The following is a 16,324-nucleotide window of genomic DNA, read 5'->3' as shown; positions in this document are numbered from 1 at the left end:
ACTTTGGATTAGTTCCCATATGCACAAAATATATGGTAAACCCCAAATCATTCTAAGGTGTTAGATGTTATAAGAAAATTATCTAGGGATGTGGTTTAACGCTGACAGAGTCCCTTCTACCAGTGCCAAAACAATTGAACATTGCAAAGGAAAGGTAAACACTTTTCTAGACAAAGACCTCCCAAACTAGTTAAAAAAATGAAATTATTGCCATTTTTATGTGGTTAAACCATATGAAAATTATACAAAAGAGCTCTTCTTATTTCTAAAATAAACATTCATCAGTGCAGAGCAAGGTTTGCCTGGAAGCATCTGACTTAACATCTGTCACCTGCCTGCATAAAGACATTCCTCAGTGCACAAGGGCTGTGAGGCAGCTGTGTATATGTGCATACAACAGGCTGAGTAAATCACATATTATATCAATACTGGCTTCTTCCAGTACTCTGTCAACCTGTGCATTCTCCCTTTGGCCATGAAGACAGACAGGTCTGCTCGTAGCCCAAATCTCCCTCCCTTCCTTTTCCCTAATGAACGCAGGACAGTGTTTGTAGCAAAGTTTCCTGCTTCAGGTGTGAAAGACTTTCTTAAGGCTCATTTAACAGATATATCTTTGATTGAGTAAATATGCTCAGTATCACATCTTAAATACCATGTCAGAATGTGGTCTTAAGCTCTGAAGAGCAGGAAAATATACTATCCATTCCATTTGGGCGGCATAGTTTCTTCCAGTGAAGCTACAGGACTGAGATAAGAACTCCCAAGTCAGTTCTTGACTTTATAATCAAAGAAGTCTCAAAGAAGGTGGCACAAAACACAAGACTTTAACTACAAGTTATTTTTCATCCAGATGTTAAATCACTGACAGTAAAATCTGACTGCTCCTTTGAAATGAAGCATGAGAGCACAGACCTCAACCCTGGTGTTCAAACACAGATCTGATTTCTCTAGGAAGGGATTTCCCTACTGCTGTGGTTCAATTTGTAGTAGATCAAACATTACAAATACACATACAATACACACATACTTCAGAAGAAAAGTGAGATTTAACTAAGCTCTGAAAAAAACAATGCTCATTAAAATATAAAAAATGAAAATACAATGAAAGTACTTTTAAATGATTGCCAGAAAAAGCAGAAAAAATAATTCATACTTAAAGTTGTCAGTGCCAGCCTCACAAAATCCATTGTACAGACCATATCCATTGCACAGTGTCTCTACTGTGACAAGGAAACTGAACAGGCAGGAAAGGTTTCAGGAGACTGTTGTGCTCAAGGGAGAACGAGGTGTTTCTTCAGAAAGTGTCTTCCTCGAAGTGAAGGAAGTCCATTAACGATATGCAGACAACACAAATAAGCAGATCAAAGGCTCAAGGAAAGTGCTCTGGTAGGTGACAGAAGTGGCCTGCACTCTGTAAACTTACCATATCAATTAACATTGCAGCTCATTATAGCTGATTGTGGCAGGGGGCCAGTATTTACATAACAGAGCCAAACAGAGGAACACAGGGAAGGAACTCAAAAGCCACCAAGTACAGACGGTAAAAGCAACTCTGTAGCTGACAATTCTGATTGCTAGGGTAACCTTATGACATGCTTCAAGCAATATTTATAAGGTTCTGCACTTTAAAAAGTCTTGCTGTCCCTTGAGTCCAAGGTACAGAACATCAGCTATTCAGGGAGGACAGAAAAGAGAGTTTGTGTTCTGCTGTCAACGTTTTGAACAGTGGGAGGTTGTGTAGCGGGTCTTTTTGGGGACTTTTGCAGATACAGATTTCATGAACCACACAGGAACATGAAAAGGCAGTTTCAGGTAAGTGAACTGGTTTGGCAGGGAGCTTGTTTGAGGAATTAGCAGACATATGGTGTACTGAAAAGCGCCTCACATAAGACTTTTATTCTGGTTGGTTACTTCAGCACTGAGATAATTGATAGCAATGGCAGTCTTTAATATAACCACACAGACCAGGTTAGGTTTAAAAGGTGAATGAATACCAGTTTAGATTTGGCTTTTGCTTAAAGCAGCGACTTGTTACAAGGGTGTTGTTTAGTTTATTACGTGAGATAGAAATGAAAATAGATGCTTGGTAGCTCTTTCAAGAATGAAACAGTTAACAGGTAAGGAAAAGAGTAAATCATTGTAAAGGGGGAAACCTGGTTAAGAAATAATATTGGGAGGTTTGAGGAATAGAACACAGATTGCACAAGTGGAACTTGTAACAGGAGGTGGCAGAAGCTGAATGAGGAATCCATGGAGGAAACACACTGGGAACTACACCAGGGTGAGTTTGGGCTAATGTACATTGCCCTAAACCTACATGCAAGCAATGCAGAAACACAAGAACCACTAATTTATGATCTATGATTTAGGACCACTAATTTAGATCAGTCTACATGATTCTTTCACAAGAAAGCAAAGGAAAAATTTCCTGGTTTCTGCTCAGGTAGAGTTAATTCCTTCTCTATAGTTGGTTGGATTCAGTGTGAGAATAATGTTGATAACACACTGATATTTTGTTTGCTGCTAAGTAGTGTTTATACTAAGTTAAGGACTTTTTTTAAGTCTTGTGCTCTGCCAATGAGGAGGATCAGAAAAAAATACTGTGAAGGAGAATAGCCAGGACAGGTGACCCAAAGCAGCCAAATGGATATTGGACACTGCAGGATGTCATGCCTGATATATAAACTGGAGAAGTTACCTGAAGGGGGGTTGTTTGGGGTGTAGAGATGGGGCTGAGCATTTGTCAGAAGGTGAGCAATAGTATTGTGCATCTCTTGTTCTTCCTTGTTTTTCTTCCTTTCTTGTTATCATTCTTGTTATCATTCTCATTTTCATTATCTACTGTAATTATTATATGTTATTTATGTTTCAATTATTAAAATCTTACTCGCTCAACCTACAAGTTTTAGTTTTGATTTTCCTTCCCACTCCACTGAGGTGTGAGGGTGTGAGTGCAAATCTTTGTGATGCTGAGCTGCCATCTGGGCTTAAATCACAACAGGCAGTGCTTTATGTTGAAAGCTCCCTAGCTCTTTCCACACTGGTGCTTTCCATGCAGGACTATGTCATAAGCCACCTTTTCTTCAGGCCTACCTTCACAACATAAGGAGAATATTAAAAAACCCAGCTATTCCTGAGAAAGACATCAGTAAGCTTACAGACACCAGAAGACAAACAAAGAAGCAGCTCAGCAGGTGAGAAAGATGTGCAGTCAGCTGACAATTTTTAATCTGAAATTTCTTCTAAAGCAAAACTTTAAAAAAATTACATATGGAGGTAGATGGCACAGAAGTAATATCCAAAAAGCCTGACTTCACAAATTGAAAGGTCAATATTCATGAACCATGTGATTTTGCCCTACAGACTAACAAGACTCTCCCTAAATCAAAAGAAGCCTTTCCTGAAATAATAAGGGCAGGAAAGAAGTAAAGATGTCACTAGATTGAATGGACAAAGCAAGTATATTCATGAATGAAAGAGTGTTCAGATAACAGTGACTGGGTTTCAGTAATTCTCTAGGAAATCCAAGTTTTATGAGCAGTACTGCCGCAAAAGCAGCAGATAACACGAGCTTCTTGTGACCTGGCTGGCAGCATTACAGGGAAAATATTTTCAACAGGATGAACTATTCCTGAACTATTTAACCAAGGAAGAAGATACAAACAGACTGTCTCTCAAATTAAAGCATACACAATGTTTCTCTAGGTTTTTTTAAATAGGGGAAAGAACTTAAGAATATATCTATATAGCTATATGGTATTGTGATTGAACTCAGGAAACTCAAAATGTCTGCTTACATTCCATATTCTGCTCTGAGTTCCCTTCAATGTCCTGGCAATATAGTGCAAAAAAGGCAGTACAAAAATTTTGTTCCAAGGGTGCATCCAGAACCTGTATTTTACACTGAATTTTATATTTATATTTTATATTTAGATTTTTTACTTTTTGTGAACAGCCTGGAAAAGATCAAAATATGGGTCTATGGGAATCTCATGCAGGGTCAAGGAAGCCCCTGGTGTCAACACAGGGTGGTGAATGAACAGATGGAGAGCAGCCCAGCCCAGAAGGACTTGGGGGTGCTGGTGGGTGAGAGGCTGGACATGACCCAGCCATGGGCACTGCCAGCCCAGAGAGCCAAACGTGTCCTGGGCTGCATCCAGAGCAGGGTGGGCAGCAGGGCCAGGGAGGGGATTCTGCCCCTCTGCTCTGCTCTGCTGAGACCCCACCTGCATCCAGCACAGGAAGGACATGGACCTGTTGGAACATGTCCAGAGAAGGTCATGAAGATGATCGGAGGGATGCAAAAATTCTCCTGTGAGGAAAGGCTGAGAGGATTGGGAATATTCAGCCAGGATAAGAGAGGGCTTTGGAGTGACCTAATAGCCGCCTTCCAAGTACATTAAGGGAGCCTACAAGAAAGATGGAGAGACTGTTTACAAGAGCATGTACTGACAGGACAAAGGTGAAAGGCTTCAAACTGAGAGTAGATTTAGATTTCATATTAGGAATAAAGTCTTTACTGTGAGGGTGGTGAGACACTCACCCAGCTTTCCCAGAGAAATTGTGGAAGCATAATCCTTGTAGGTGTTCAAGGCCAGGTTAGATGGGACCCTGCACAGCTTGGTCTAGTGGAAGATGTCCATGCCCATGACAGGGCTGTTGGAAATACATGATCTTTAAGGTTCTTTCCAAACCATTCTATGATTCTAGTCCTTTTTATTTTATATGTAGAGATCCTGAAACTGTGACCAATAATATATTTAGTAGTTCACTCACTCTTTTCTATTAAAAGAAGCTTTTTTTCACATTGCCATTTAGAGACCAAAACGTACAGGTGCCCCTCATTTAGAGTGGGGAGTCTCTAAACTCATGTTATAGCCACAAACCTATGGGTTAACTATGTTAAACTAGTCAGATTCATGGAAGTATTGAGTGATTCTGACTCAGTGGAAAGAAAAATTTTATTCAAAGTGATGGTATCATAAAAGTTATGCAAATCATAAAAGTTAGGCAAATTTAAAGGTATTAAAACACATCATATCTGCATCCTAATTGCTATATCTACACAGATTTGTGTGCAGAATCCACATACTCCAGAATGGCAACTTAATGCACTTCTCCAAATTTTCCTGAGTGAGAAACTGGCCTCTTAGATCTTGCAGAAAATAGTGACTTAAGACAATGCAGTTTGCTTCCTCATGGGAAGGGAAATGTACTTGTCTTATGTACCTGAAAATCTTTGTTCAGACCTGAACAATGTAAGCATTACAATTAAACAAGCAAACACACTTCCATACAATACAGTTAACAAATCTGTGGATCCATTGGGTGGTAGTTAGATGTGCAGAACTCTGTCTGAGTGCTCCAAGTGTCTGCCAAAGCTGTGAATGGACTACAAACAGCTGGCTAGAATATACAATGCATCAGCTTAGTCACAATTCTAATGGCTAAATGCACACTGAAGATGGATATTTTCATGGGCACAAATAGGTCTTGCTGTGCTTCTGGAGATGTGACAGACCTACTTGGCAGATGGAGAATTCATAATTTCATCAGTCTGGCTCCTTTAATAGGTACTTAATTCACTCCAAACTGAATGGAAGTGAGGGCACCTTGTCCATTTATTTAACGTGTGAATCTTTCTGATGAGTAACAATGTTACAGAACCATACAATGTATTTTAACTATGTTACAGAACCATACAATATATTTTCAAGAATTAGCCATATTTTAATTTTTTTGCGTGTCTTATCTTTTCTTTCATAAAGGTTTATTGGTTTGAAAGTACTAGGTATTCCTCAGACTCTTAAAAATTACTTCAGCAGTACTGTAAGTGGAAGATATAATGGTGCTGTTCAGTTCACCCCTTTTTAAAGGAAGTGACGATTGTAAAATCAACAATTTATAAGATCCTGTAGCTTGTTTCATATGTTAATGCTGAAGCGACAAAGTTAGTCCTGTTCATTATGCTACAAAATGTTTGACTTAATTTTTGGCAAAAAAGGAAAGACAGGCCATTTTTTTGCTGCTCTTGGGAAAGCTTCTTTGGGGAATGAAATCCTGCTGCTGAAGCAGTAAATTAATACTCAAGAAGCCTGAGAATAAATTCAGAGAAAAAAATGAAGAGTAGAAGCTAACATATGAAACACTGGAGTGAGATGGTATTTGTTCAAAATACTGAAAAATACCAAGTTGCAGTGGATTCTAAATTCTAGCATCAGTGAAGAGAAAGGTTAGGAGAAGTGGACTGTATTGAGGTGATGAAACCCAGAAAATTGACTGTGCCAGGAAGAAAAAGAAGAGTAGTCTGCTCTGCAGAGGAACTCAGTAAGTCCCTAGCACAAATTAAAGCTAATACTCATCACAAACCAAGCTAGAACAAAACTGTGTTAGGACATGACAAAATTCTTTCAATACAACGGTGGACTAACTTGGAGAAATTAGTGAACTGGATATCTGTGTAGAGGAAAATAATCTAAGTATTCTGATGAAGAAGTGTGATTTATCACTCAAAGTAAGACGGATATATGGTAGAAGTTACTAAAAATAAATTTGTAATTGCACTCTAATATTTTATGGAGATAGTAGTCTGATGGGAATAGAAGCTGAAATGAAGAAAAATGTCTCTTAATGTAATCCTATCTAATGAAGGAACCATCATATTTAAAGCAAAATGGGGGAAGACCTCTGAAATTTTAAACTAGAAGAGCTGGAGGCAGGGTGTGATGGAGGCTCCAGAGTTCCTCTGACCCTCTGAACTTGCAGGCTGCCTTGCTTCACATTTTGATGTGACACACATGGCTGAAAAGAGTCTCCCTGGGGACTTCACTGAGCTGAGCAAAGGACACTGAGGAGCAAGAGAGAACAACTGGAGAGAAAGGGGAAGGGCAGGCTGCCAGACACATCTTGGACAATCTCTTGAAAGCCAGAAAGGGTTATTATTATATTATGATATGATATGATATTAGATTATAGAAAAGGGGAGAGAAGATAAATGTTTTTAGGTCACAGATTAATCTGTTTTAAGGCCGGGGATGTATTACAGTGATGGGGGTAGTCATGCAGGTAATCCAAGTTAAGAGCATGACAGGGAGGGCAGCTTGTTTAGATGTCCCTGTATAGGCCTGTGTTTAGCATAGTAAAGCTAGGGAATAAATTCCCTTATGGTTCCCTCACCAAGTCCACAGCTTCAGTCTAAGATGTTTCTCACACTGAATCTGCCCTCTGTGACAGCATATTCCTTCTAATGTCTGATTCTCCAACCTCTTCCACCACAGTCCAAGCTGTGGTCTGTGATCCCTGGAGGCTCTGTGGGCTACATCTTAAGAGGCTCTCAAAGCCATTCTCAATGTGCTTCAGCTAAAAATAGACCTAAATGCATCCCATTTAAAAAAAATACATCACTTGTTTGTGAGGATTTGAAAACCTGTCTGTGTCACAAAGAGACAGTAATACCATCTTTGCCTCATTAATGCTAATTCTGACTTACAACTCTGAAAAAAACCCCAAATGCAAGAACTGGTAGTTTTTGATAATAACAAGAACTGGTATTGCCTTCCAGTAAGGCTGTAGAGCAGTATCTGTAGTATGATGACTTGCAGACCTTTTAACCTTTTTCATGAACTAGATAGAGATGCTCTAATACTTCCCCCCACCAATGAAAAACACATCTGTATTGACACCCTCCCACACATAGGTCACCTTTAATGGATTAGGGAAAGCTCTGGCCTTTCACCCATATTGAATTAATTTCAGATTGTTGATGGCAGCATGCCTTACACTGTCTGGCCTATCACCAATCTAATGCCTTGAAAAACATGTTGATTTTTTTAATCCTTTGTAGTTTAACTTCAGCTGGGAAATAGAGCAAAACAGATGACAAGACCACGTTTGGCAAATAAACATTAAAATAAGAACAGGTGATTCATCACACAAACACAAATCAGGCCGACACAGAAGAAAAGAAAAAGAAACAGAAAAAAAAAAAATTAGGCAATGAGGCAGAGCCCAGGCTAACTCAGGCAACGTTTGCCCTTTTGGTTAGGTATCAGAACTACTCAGATGGTTTCCTGTCTTTTCTTGCAAACCACGGAGGGTTGAAGTGGTAAAGGGAGAGTGCTGGGGTGAAATTTTGTGCTATTCCTAGAACCATCTGCTTTTTCTTCTCTTCTTTTTTTTTTTTCCTCTTCATTTTGTAGAATTCAGCTGTTCTTTGTTGCACAGAAATAAAAGTTCAGTTTTGAAAATATTCATGAACAAAGCTGTAAAAATTGCCTGTAATTTCCTCCATTTTCAGCCATCTGGTTTTCATTGCTTTGATTCTCTCTTCTCTACTCCATACATGTTTACCAAAACTTTTCAACACGCATTGACCAAATTATTGAGCAGTTATAATTAATAACAGAGTTACGACATTACGACATTCTCTTTCACCCCTTTGGTAGAGCTTACTTGCTCACCATGAGGTGCTCATGCTGTTGCTCTTATAAACAAGAGTAATTATATCTGACTAGATGATGACTGCCTCTGTAATTCAGGCTGTGGAGGCTGAGGAAAAGACATTTTGGATGTGTCATCTTGTTGCTGAAAACAGCCAAACTAACATTGAAACAGGGCTCTTCTAATTGGGTTTTTTGGTAGTTTAGAATACTAACATAGCAATTAGCAAAACTGAGTGATCTTCCCTTTTGTTTTTTTCACTTAGAGAAGAAATTTCTAGACACTGAACAGCTATTCTGAGTTTACTTTTGGAAGACTGTGCTCTGCTCAATTATTGCTATGTAATTCTTCAAGTGGTACAGCTTGACTGACACAAATTAAGTAACTGAATGACTGAATTAAAATTGTCATAGTCTTCATTCTCTCTTTCCTGTAGAAAGCATGCCGGCTCTCCTAGTACATAAAAACAAGCTACATGCTTATTCTAGAAATATTAAACTAAGTTAATGACAACAAATTTTACTCTGCAGCCATTGTGTTGAAAGTCTGTTATTAGCTCCCAACTTAGCAATCAGCTCTGCAGTGTTTTCCATTTTCTTAATTCAGTTCAAAATGGGAAATTTTGTTACAGTGCTTTCCCGGAGAAGAGGGTCTGGACTCTTTTTCTGCTATTGTTCTTGAAGCAATAAGCAAAAAATTCTCAACAAAATCTGAAACCCTGGGAGACTCCATTGGGATTTGAATATGGAGGAAATCTTCCAATTTTTTGTGTGCAGCTCTTCCTGATTCTTAATCTTCCTTCTGTAAGAATTTTAAGTATGGGATTTTCTGACTCCATACAGCTGTGAGTATCTGAAGACAGATTTCTGTGGTTTAGTTTTTGTCTCTCTTCCATGTACTGAGAATAGTAATGTGCTAAGATATTAAGCCAGAATTCCAAAGAAAATTTCAAAGCATTCTCAGCTGCTGTACAAGCACCATAACCTCTCAGTGTTTCCATAAATGTGAAGTATATTGCCAGTATATTCTACCTTTTACCATATTCTGTTCCAAGACAGACCAGGGCAATTACAGACTGAAAAGGTTGATGACACCATAGGTTAATTTCAGGTATTAAGTGAATAAGGAAGTTTTCTAATCTATACACATCTATTTTCAGTAAGGAACAAAATGAACAGTAACCCAGTTACTGTGCAGATACTTTTAGTATCATTCTTCTAAAGCGTCCAAAAGAAAAAAGACAGATCAAAACCAGAATGAAATTACTCTTCGCCGACTACTTTTACAATATCTTTCTTGAGGTCTTTCTGACCCTCCAGAAAGGCTGATGAGATTCTGTAGTTCAGTGCTTTTGTCTATCTGTAGTAAAACAGCTAAAACAGTTGTTTGCATCTTACACAACTAGCCCTTTGAGAGGCTACAGAGTAGCCTCCCATGTAACCAAAAACGCCCACAGCAGAAGCAGCATCAAGCTTTGCGTTTAAATCTAGCATATAAATGTTCTCCCTCTATAGCTAAGCAGGATCTTTAACTGTACTAGATTTTAGACATAATCATTAAATTCTAAGCATGCTGGACTGCTTAGATTCAAGAAATGTCACTGAGATAATTTCTCTAAATATATAAGGAGAAAATTTTTATTCTCTTGGGCAAGGCTTCTCAGCCTTTTCTTCATGCTGTGGAGAATGTCTCCTTGCTTACCTAGACATTCATCACCATCTCAGTTGTCTTTTCAGTGGAATGCCTCCTCTACCCACAACAACTGCATACTCCAGCAGTCACTTATACATCAAGAATATTTTAGGAAAGTGGTTTTTATAATTTTAGCTTCTGTTAATGCACTTAAGCAGCTGGAAAACAGAGAGAAGAGCCAGCACTATGAAACCAGCCAGCTCTCTCTCTATAAGTCATCAGCAAGAGCTCTGGGAAGTATCAGTGGTTCACAGATTTTGGAAACTCCTGTAGAAGAGATCTAAGTTCACAGCCACAGTGCATTATAATTTTTGGACTTGTCAGTGGGTAGAAATGCCTTCATCAGCATACATAAAGACATGATTTTAGCATAAATTTTCATCAGACTCCTGGATCAAAATTTCTTGAATTAGAATTCTGAAGTATCTTACTATTTAAACAAGGAGAAAATTTCAATTTGAATAAATAATCCTTTATTTTTGCCTTTAAAAAAAAGTATTAGAGTGGGTGTAAATACTGATTATAAAGCAAGAGTTTTTATACACTCTTTCATTAATATACCGTTGTATTTAACATTGTGACATTGCTAGGTGCAGCACTTCAGAAACGTGAAGGAAATAAGGTTATTATCCCACCACAGCCTGCCTGGGAGACACATCCATTTGCCTTGTTGCCGCTCTTTCCATTAGCCACGCTGCCTGCAGTCTGCAGGCCTGCTTGCTCTGACCCAAGGAGCAGTTTTGCAGAATACATGCTGTTCTTCATCCCGGGCCTGCAGACAGGCAATTTCCTTCAGACCGAGGGGGCTTCAGGAGAGAAGTTGTATATGCAGGGGAGAGAGTCATTTCCCCTCTTCTCAGTTGCAGCCCCAGGGGTGGATTAAAGCTGCTTAGTCTTCCCCCTCTGCAGCAATCCCCTTTCACCTTTGCTTCACAAGCTGATTCTCACCTATAGAATGATCCTCTTGTAATTCATGGAGGGAAATGCATACCTATGGCTGCTTTAAAGTAGGTCCACTCTGGTAGCAAGGTTACCAGGGCGATACGGATAATCATGCAGATTAATTCGAGGAGTATTCATGCAATTACTCAGATTAATTTTGTAACAAAAGTCACATAAAAACTGGCCTACAGGACTGTGTTTTGTTTTTTCTTAACTACTGAGTATACTTATTTTTTATGTCAGAATTGGTGGCTGTTCAATCTTCTACCATGCACTCACAGCAGCAATGATGCAGCTATGAATTACCCACAAGAGTTCCACCTACCAAGTAATTTTCAAACATTCATATAATATTTCTGTGTTATTTTCAGTAATAAAGATAATTTAACAAAGTTAGTGTTGCAGTATCATCATAAGCAATACTTGTAATGCTTTGGTAAAGAAATTTCAATCTATTTGCATCTGCTTGTCACAAATTCAAAATCCTGATTACCAACCAAACTGTTTTTTATGTCCTTATTGTTATTTCATGCTGGCCATCTTTGATTTTTAGTGTGACCCTTCTCTGTGTATCCCAAATCTACTATTATTCATAACAACACACCTCTCTGTAGCCTGTTGTCTTATAAATCATACATGCACCTATCAATAAATGCTCTTAGGTATATCTACCACCTGGACAGCCCTGAGTGTTTTAAATAGTCCAAAGCTGTACGTCAATGTATTTAAAATCTGCTGCAGTGTCACAGTGGAGCAAATGCACCTGTGTACAGCTGGGAGAAAAGACAGTGTGTACATAGTACATCCTATAGACTTGACAGGCCCTATTCAAATAAACCACAACAATGTCATAAAGTCTATTTTCTGTTGTTGAGGGTGCAGATGTGAATATCTGCCGAGAAAGATCTGCTGTTTTAGGGTCATGACTGTGGAAACTGCATGAGGCCAGGGGCAAGCAGGTTCTGCAAAACCTTTTCTGAGAGGAGAAGTTGGAGAAGTTTCTTTAAACTTGACAAAACTCTGGGTAAAGTTAAGCCAATCCATGAACTGTTTACTTGAAGGACTTGAAAAAAAGGCAAACCAGTCTGAAGTTTGCCTTTTGGTCTTGCTGCTGCTTTGTACTTCCTGGTCAATATGATTGCAGCAGGAAGAGGGTGTAAGCCCCTGCAGTCTAAGAAAGGAATGCTTGAGGCAGTGTTCCTCCAGACTGAAAAGCAATAGAGTTTGGGGTCACTTAAAATGATGCCTACCTTGGGGGGCAGGGGTCCAGGCTACAGGACTTCAGCAGCTGTGGAGGACGACGGCTGCTAACACACAGTGTTTCGTCTGCAATCTCCCTAGTTTGTTTGTTCAGACAGGTCACCACAGCTTCCTGGACACCTGCACACAACAAATAATGGTCACAACCAGCTCTCTGTACCTGCAGGAGCAGCCAAGGTCAGGGATGGGCCCGACAGGACAGAAAGGCTGCAGCACATGGTGACACCCAGCCTCGGGCTGGCAGCTCTGGGGCTGCAGCCCCAGCTGCACACTTGTCATTGCTCTCAGTCTCTGAAAGGTTTCTCAGTGCTGCAGTGAATAGTCCATGCATTCATCCACTGCTCACCTCCCTGGACAGAAAATTGTCCAGCACTCTCATTTTTTTCCTTTTTGCATAAAATGCAATGAGGCACTTTGGTTTTCAGGCCAAGCAGGCTAAGGCGTGAAGATGGCCATGGCTTTCATATGCTGTATTTTAACCAACAGCATGACTTGCAAAAGCAAAGTAAAACATGGTCAGACAGTTCAGCTTTTCGCAGTTTACTCTTCTGCATCCGTGGGCCTGCAGCCAAATTAAAGATGCAAACCTGCAGAGTGTATCTGAGAGCTGGGAAAGAATGGGTTAGAGAGACCTGGGAAAGAAGAGCAGCTGCTGGGGCTAAGAGAAGCTTGTTATAGTTTAACTCAGATATTCCTTGTTACAGCCAAAATCCTTAGGTAGTCTATGGCATACCAGTTACTCTCACTTTTCCTATGACTAGGGGCATCACAGGCTTTTTGGGTCACAAGGTTAGAAAGCTAGAACATTAGGGATTGCAACATTACATGCCACAGGGAAGAGGAATGGATGAGAAAGGATTTATTTCCCCATGGGTAAGAGGGGTCTGAGAAGATCTGAGGATAATAATTGGCCTGAACTTCCTGAGAATCTGATCCACAGTGGTTCAAATACAATGAAAATATGCTTTTTACATTCACTCCTGAGACCTGAGTTAGGAAAAAATTAGCTGAACTCCCAGCAATTACATTACAGTTTCAAAAATACCACTTTTCCAAAACATCTCACAAATTTTTTAAGCTGCTAATGCGAAGAGAAAAAAAACCAAACCAAAACAAAGTGTTGTAAGACCTTCAAAAACAGTGTCACAGAGTTAACAATATATTCTGGTGTTTCTAATTCCAGAGCACATGTCATTAGGCAAAAAGTGATTTCATATCCTTCAAGAGGACCAAAGTTCTATATAGCTGATCACAGTCCCTGTATTCCTGACTTATTCACAAATTCATTCTCCTTCATCTCAGTATAGGCTGGGGCCCCCAGAAAAGATGCTTGTTAACCATTTTGTTGGCTGCTATGTGTGTAAGCCTATTAAGGTCATGGCTGTAACACAAGATTATCCAGTGTATCTCCCGTATCCCAGATACCAATAAAAAGAAGGAAATTCAACAGTTTTAGACATGGACACCAACATCAAAATTAATGAAGTCCCTGTAGTCAGACAGTGCTGTTGGTGGTTTCCTTCTTTACAAGGTGGCCCCACATTTTCAATTTTGCTATTCAAGTCATCTCTCAAAAGACTTGAAAAAAATTGTAAAAAGGGTAGCCTAGTGAAAAGACAGAACTAATGGCAGTGATTTGTATCTAGGAAAAGAAACTTACAAAACTTATGTATATGAACAAGATGTTCACTGCCCTGTCATGTTCATTATTTTTCTAGCTCACTCATTTTTCTGTTGAGCATGTAATCATATTGAGTGCAGCAAGCACAGGCAGAAGAATGCTCCTGGCTGAAGAACAGAGGTGGTTCCCTACTTGATAGGAAATGGCCCTGTGTTCAAACTGCTGGTCTCTATTTTGCATGGAACATCTGTGCAGGCCTGACATCAAGACCAATTTGATGAAGCCAGGAAAGAAGGGCTGCTGATCCAGAGGTATGGAAACCATGAAAGTATTTTTCCAGACTCTCTGGAAAAAGACCACAGATTCCTGCCACATGCTGGATGACACATTTCTGTTTGTTAGGCATACAGCTCACTCACCTTCTGTATGTCTTTTCAGATAAAACTTTGTAAACTGAGCGTAGTTCCACAGCTTCAGTTTTTCCTCTCTGAAGGGTGTCACCAATGAGCTCTCGAACAATTATTATTAATTTAACACTTTTCCATTGAATGTTGAATACTGAAAAGTGATGACTGTGAGGTCTTGAATTCAACCTTTTCTCCATTTCTCAAGCTGATGGTTTTACATTATCGAATTCATATAGCTACTACTATGTACTACTGTTCTTCAGTTGTCAGTATGCAACCAGCCCTAAATCTCACAGTAAGTTCATTCCTTATGCTTATTTCTCTCATCCAAGTCATCTCTGATTGCAATTCCAATAATTCTTGTCCATACTACAGGTATTCTAGTCTGTCTATTAAAATTTCTTTTTATCTTTGACAGGTCCAGTAATCTTTCCTGACAGCATAGATATCAAAGAAAAAGGTTCCTGTCTGAACATGGTTGCTAGAATGTTTATTGACAGTTTTGGCTTTAATAGATTGTACCAGAAAACAAAAAACCCAACTCAAACCAAACCAAAAACAAACAAAAAACCCCCCAAACAAAACAAAACCCAACCAACCAACCAAAAACAAACAAAAAAAAAAAAAAAAAGGAGAGAGAGTAGAAAAAAAATCTGGCTTGCTCCAGTAGTAAAAAATGTGATCAGAATCACTTTCTTCAGCTTCCTCTTGAACCTCACACTAGTGTGTCTCAGCACAATGACAACTGTCGCTCTATTTTTTATAAGCCACTGTGGCAAATGGTTGTAAGATTTAAATTAGGATGGCTCATCAAAAATTTAGAAAATATAAAAACTTTTGATCATGAATCAGAAGTTCCACAGCACAGAGATAATTAAACAAAGTATGTGAATTTCAGGAAGTTCATTTGCCAAGTAATTGAATTCAAAACATTATTTACTGCACAATATTATTAGAACAAACGCTGTCAGCTTTAAAATTACTTTCCTTGGGGAAAAAAGAAATCAGTTCTCAATAGGAAATCACGGTATAAAAATTTGGAATGGTGGGATGTGAATCTAGGCAGTCTAAGTTCACTTTCAAAACACCATCAAATGAGAACTTATATGTTTATATCTACCAGGATAGAATAATTGTTACATGATATTTGATGACAGCTCTGGGAAATGAAGCCACCAGCAGCAGACTATATGACTAACTCAATCCTTCTGGCTGCTGCTTCTGGGAGGTGAAAGGTTACTTCTGCATCTATCCAGTTTCTTCTCCCAGGACTCTAAAACCAATAAAATTAGTTTAACCAGTCTTGCACCTATAGCTACAAAAATATCTGACTTAGCATTGGCCAATCTGAAAAGTTTGGAGTTGATGTCAGACAAAAAGAAATCTTAGCTAAAACTTTTCTCTGACAATTGAAAGAGATTCACTTTATAAAGAAAAATGTCTCCTACAAATCAGTCTCTGTGAGTTACATTTGAAAAATACAAGCATGATATTTCTTTATTCTAAGAAATTACTTCATTTCAAGAGGATATTTCTAGGAACTGTTCAGGTTTTGGTAGTCACAGTAAAAGTGTGATGAATTGTTACTGCACGCCAGTAACACCAACACATGACATATACTCTTGTAACATCAGTGTTTGTCACCATTTAGCATAAACTAGTGTCTTCTTCATTTTTCTTTTTTTTTTTTGTGTGTGTGTAGGAAATAAAGCAAAAGTTTCAGTGGTCTGACAGCTGTGAACTGCTCTAAATATTGATGACCATCAGCAAGCCAAAAGTGAGCACAAAACCCCTTTGCATTATTTTCTAATTGTAGTTTTCAAGATTGTAACTGATTACCTGTGAATCTGTACCTATTACTAACTCATAAAATCCTGAGTTGTTTTCAGTTTTACAGTATATATTTTGAATTTTTCTACAGTAATACTTTCTTAAATCACCTGAAAGCTGTAAAGTAAAAAGG

General features: G+C 38.8%; 1 protein-coding gene across 1 annotated transcript in view; it reads right to left on the bottom strand.

The window, feature by feature from the left end:
* ADAMTSL1 (ADAMTS like 1) overlaps positions 1 to 16,324 on the bottom strand; it is a gene marked incomplete at its 5' end in the record, with an annotated part of 172,714 nt that overhangs the window by 53,982 nt on the left and 102,408 nt on the right. Inside the window, one exon of the mRNA XM_084225837.1 lies at positions 12,324 to 12,453. Within this exon, the coding sequence (XP_084081963.1) occupies positions 12,324 to 12,453 (130 nt within the window). The remainder of the gene's footprint in view (positions 1 to 12,323; positions 12,454 to 16,324) is intronic.

Source organism: Fringilla coelebs, assembly GCF_963513975.1.
Source record: "Fringilla coelebs genome assembly, chromosome: Z".
Classification (NCBI taxonomy): Eukaryota; Metazoa; Chordata; class Aves; order Passeriformes; family Fringillidae; genus Fringilla; species Fringilla coelebs.
The sequence above is the reverse complement of the archived record's forward strand: the minus strand, read 5'-3'. Positions and strand labels throughout refer to the sequence as shown.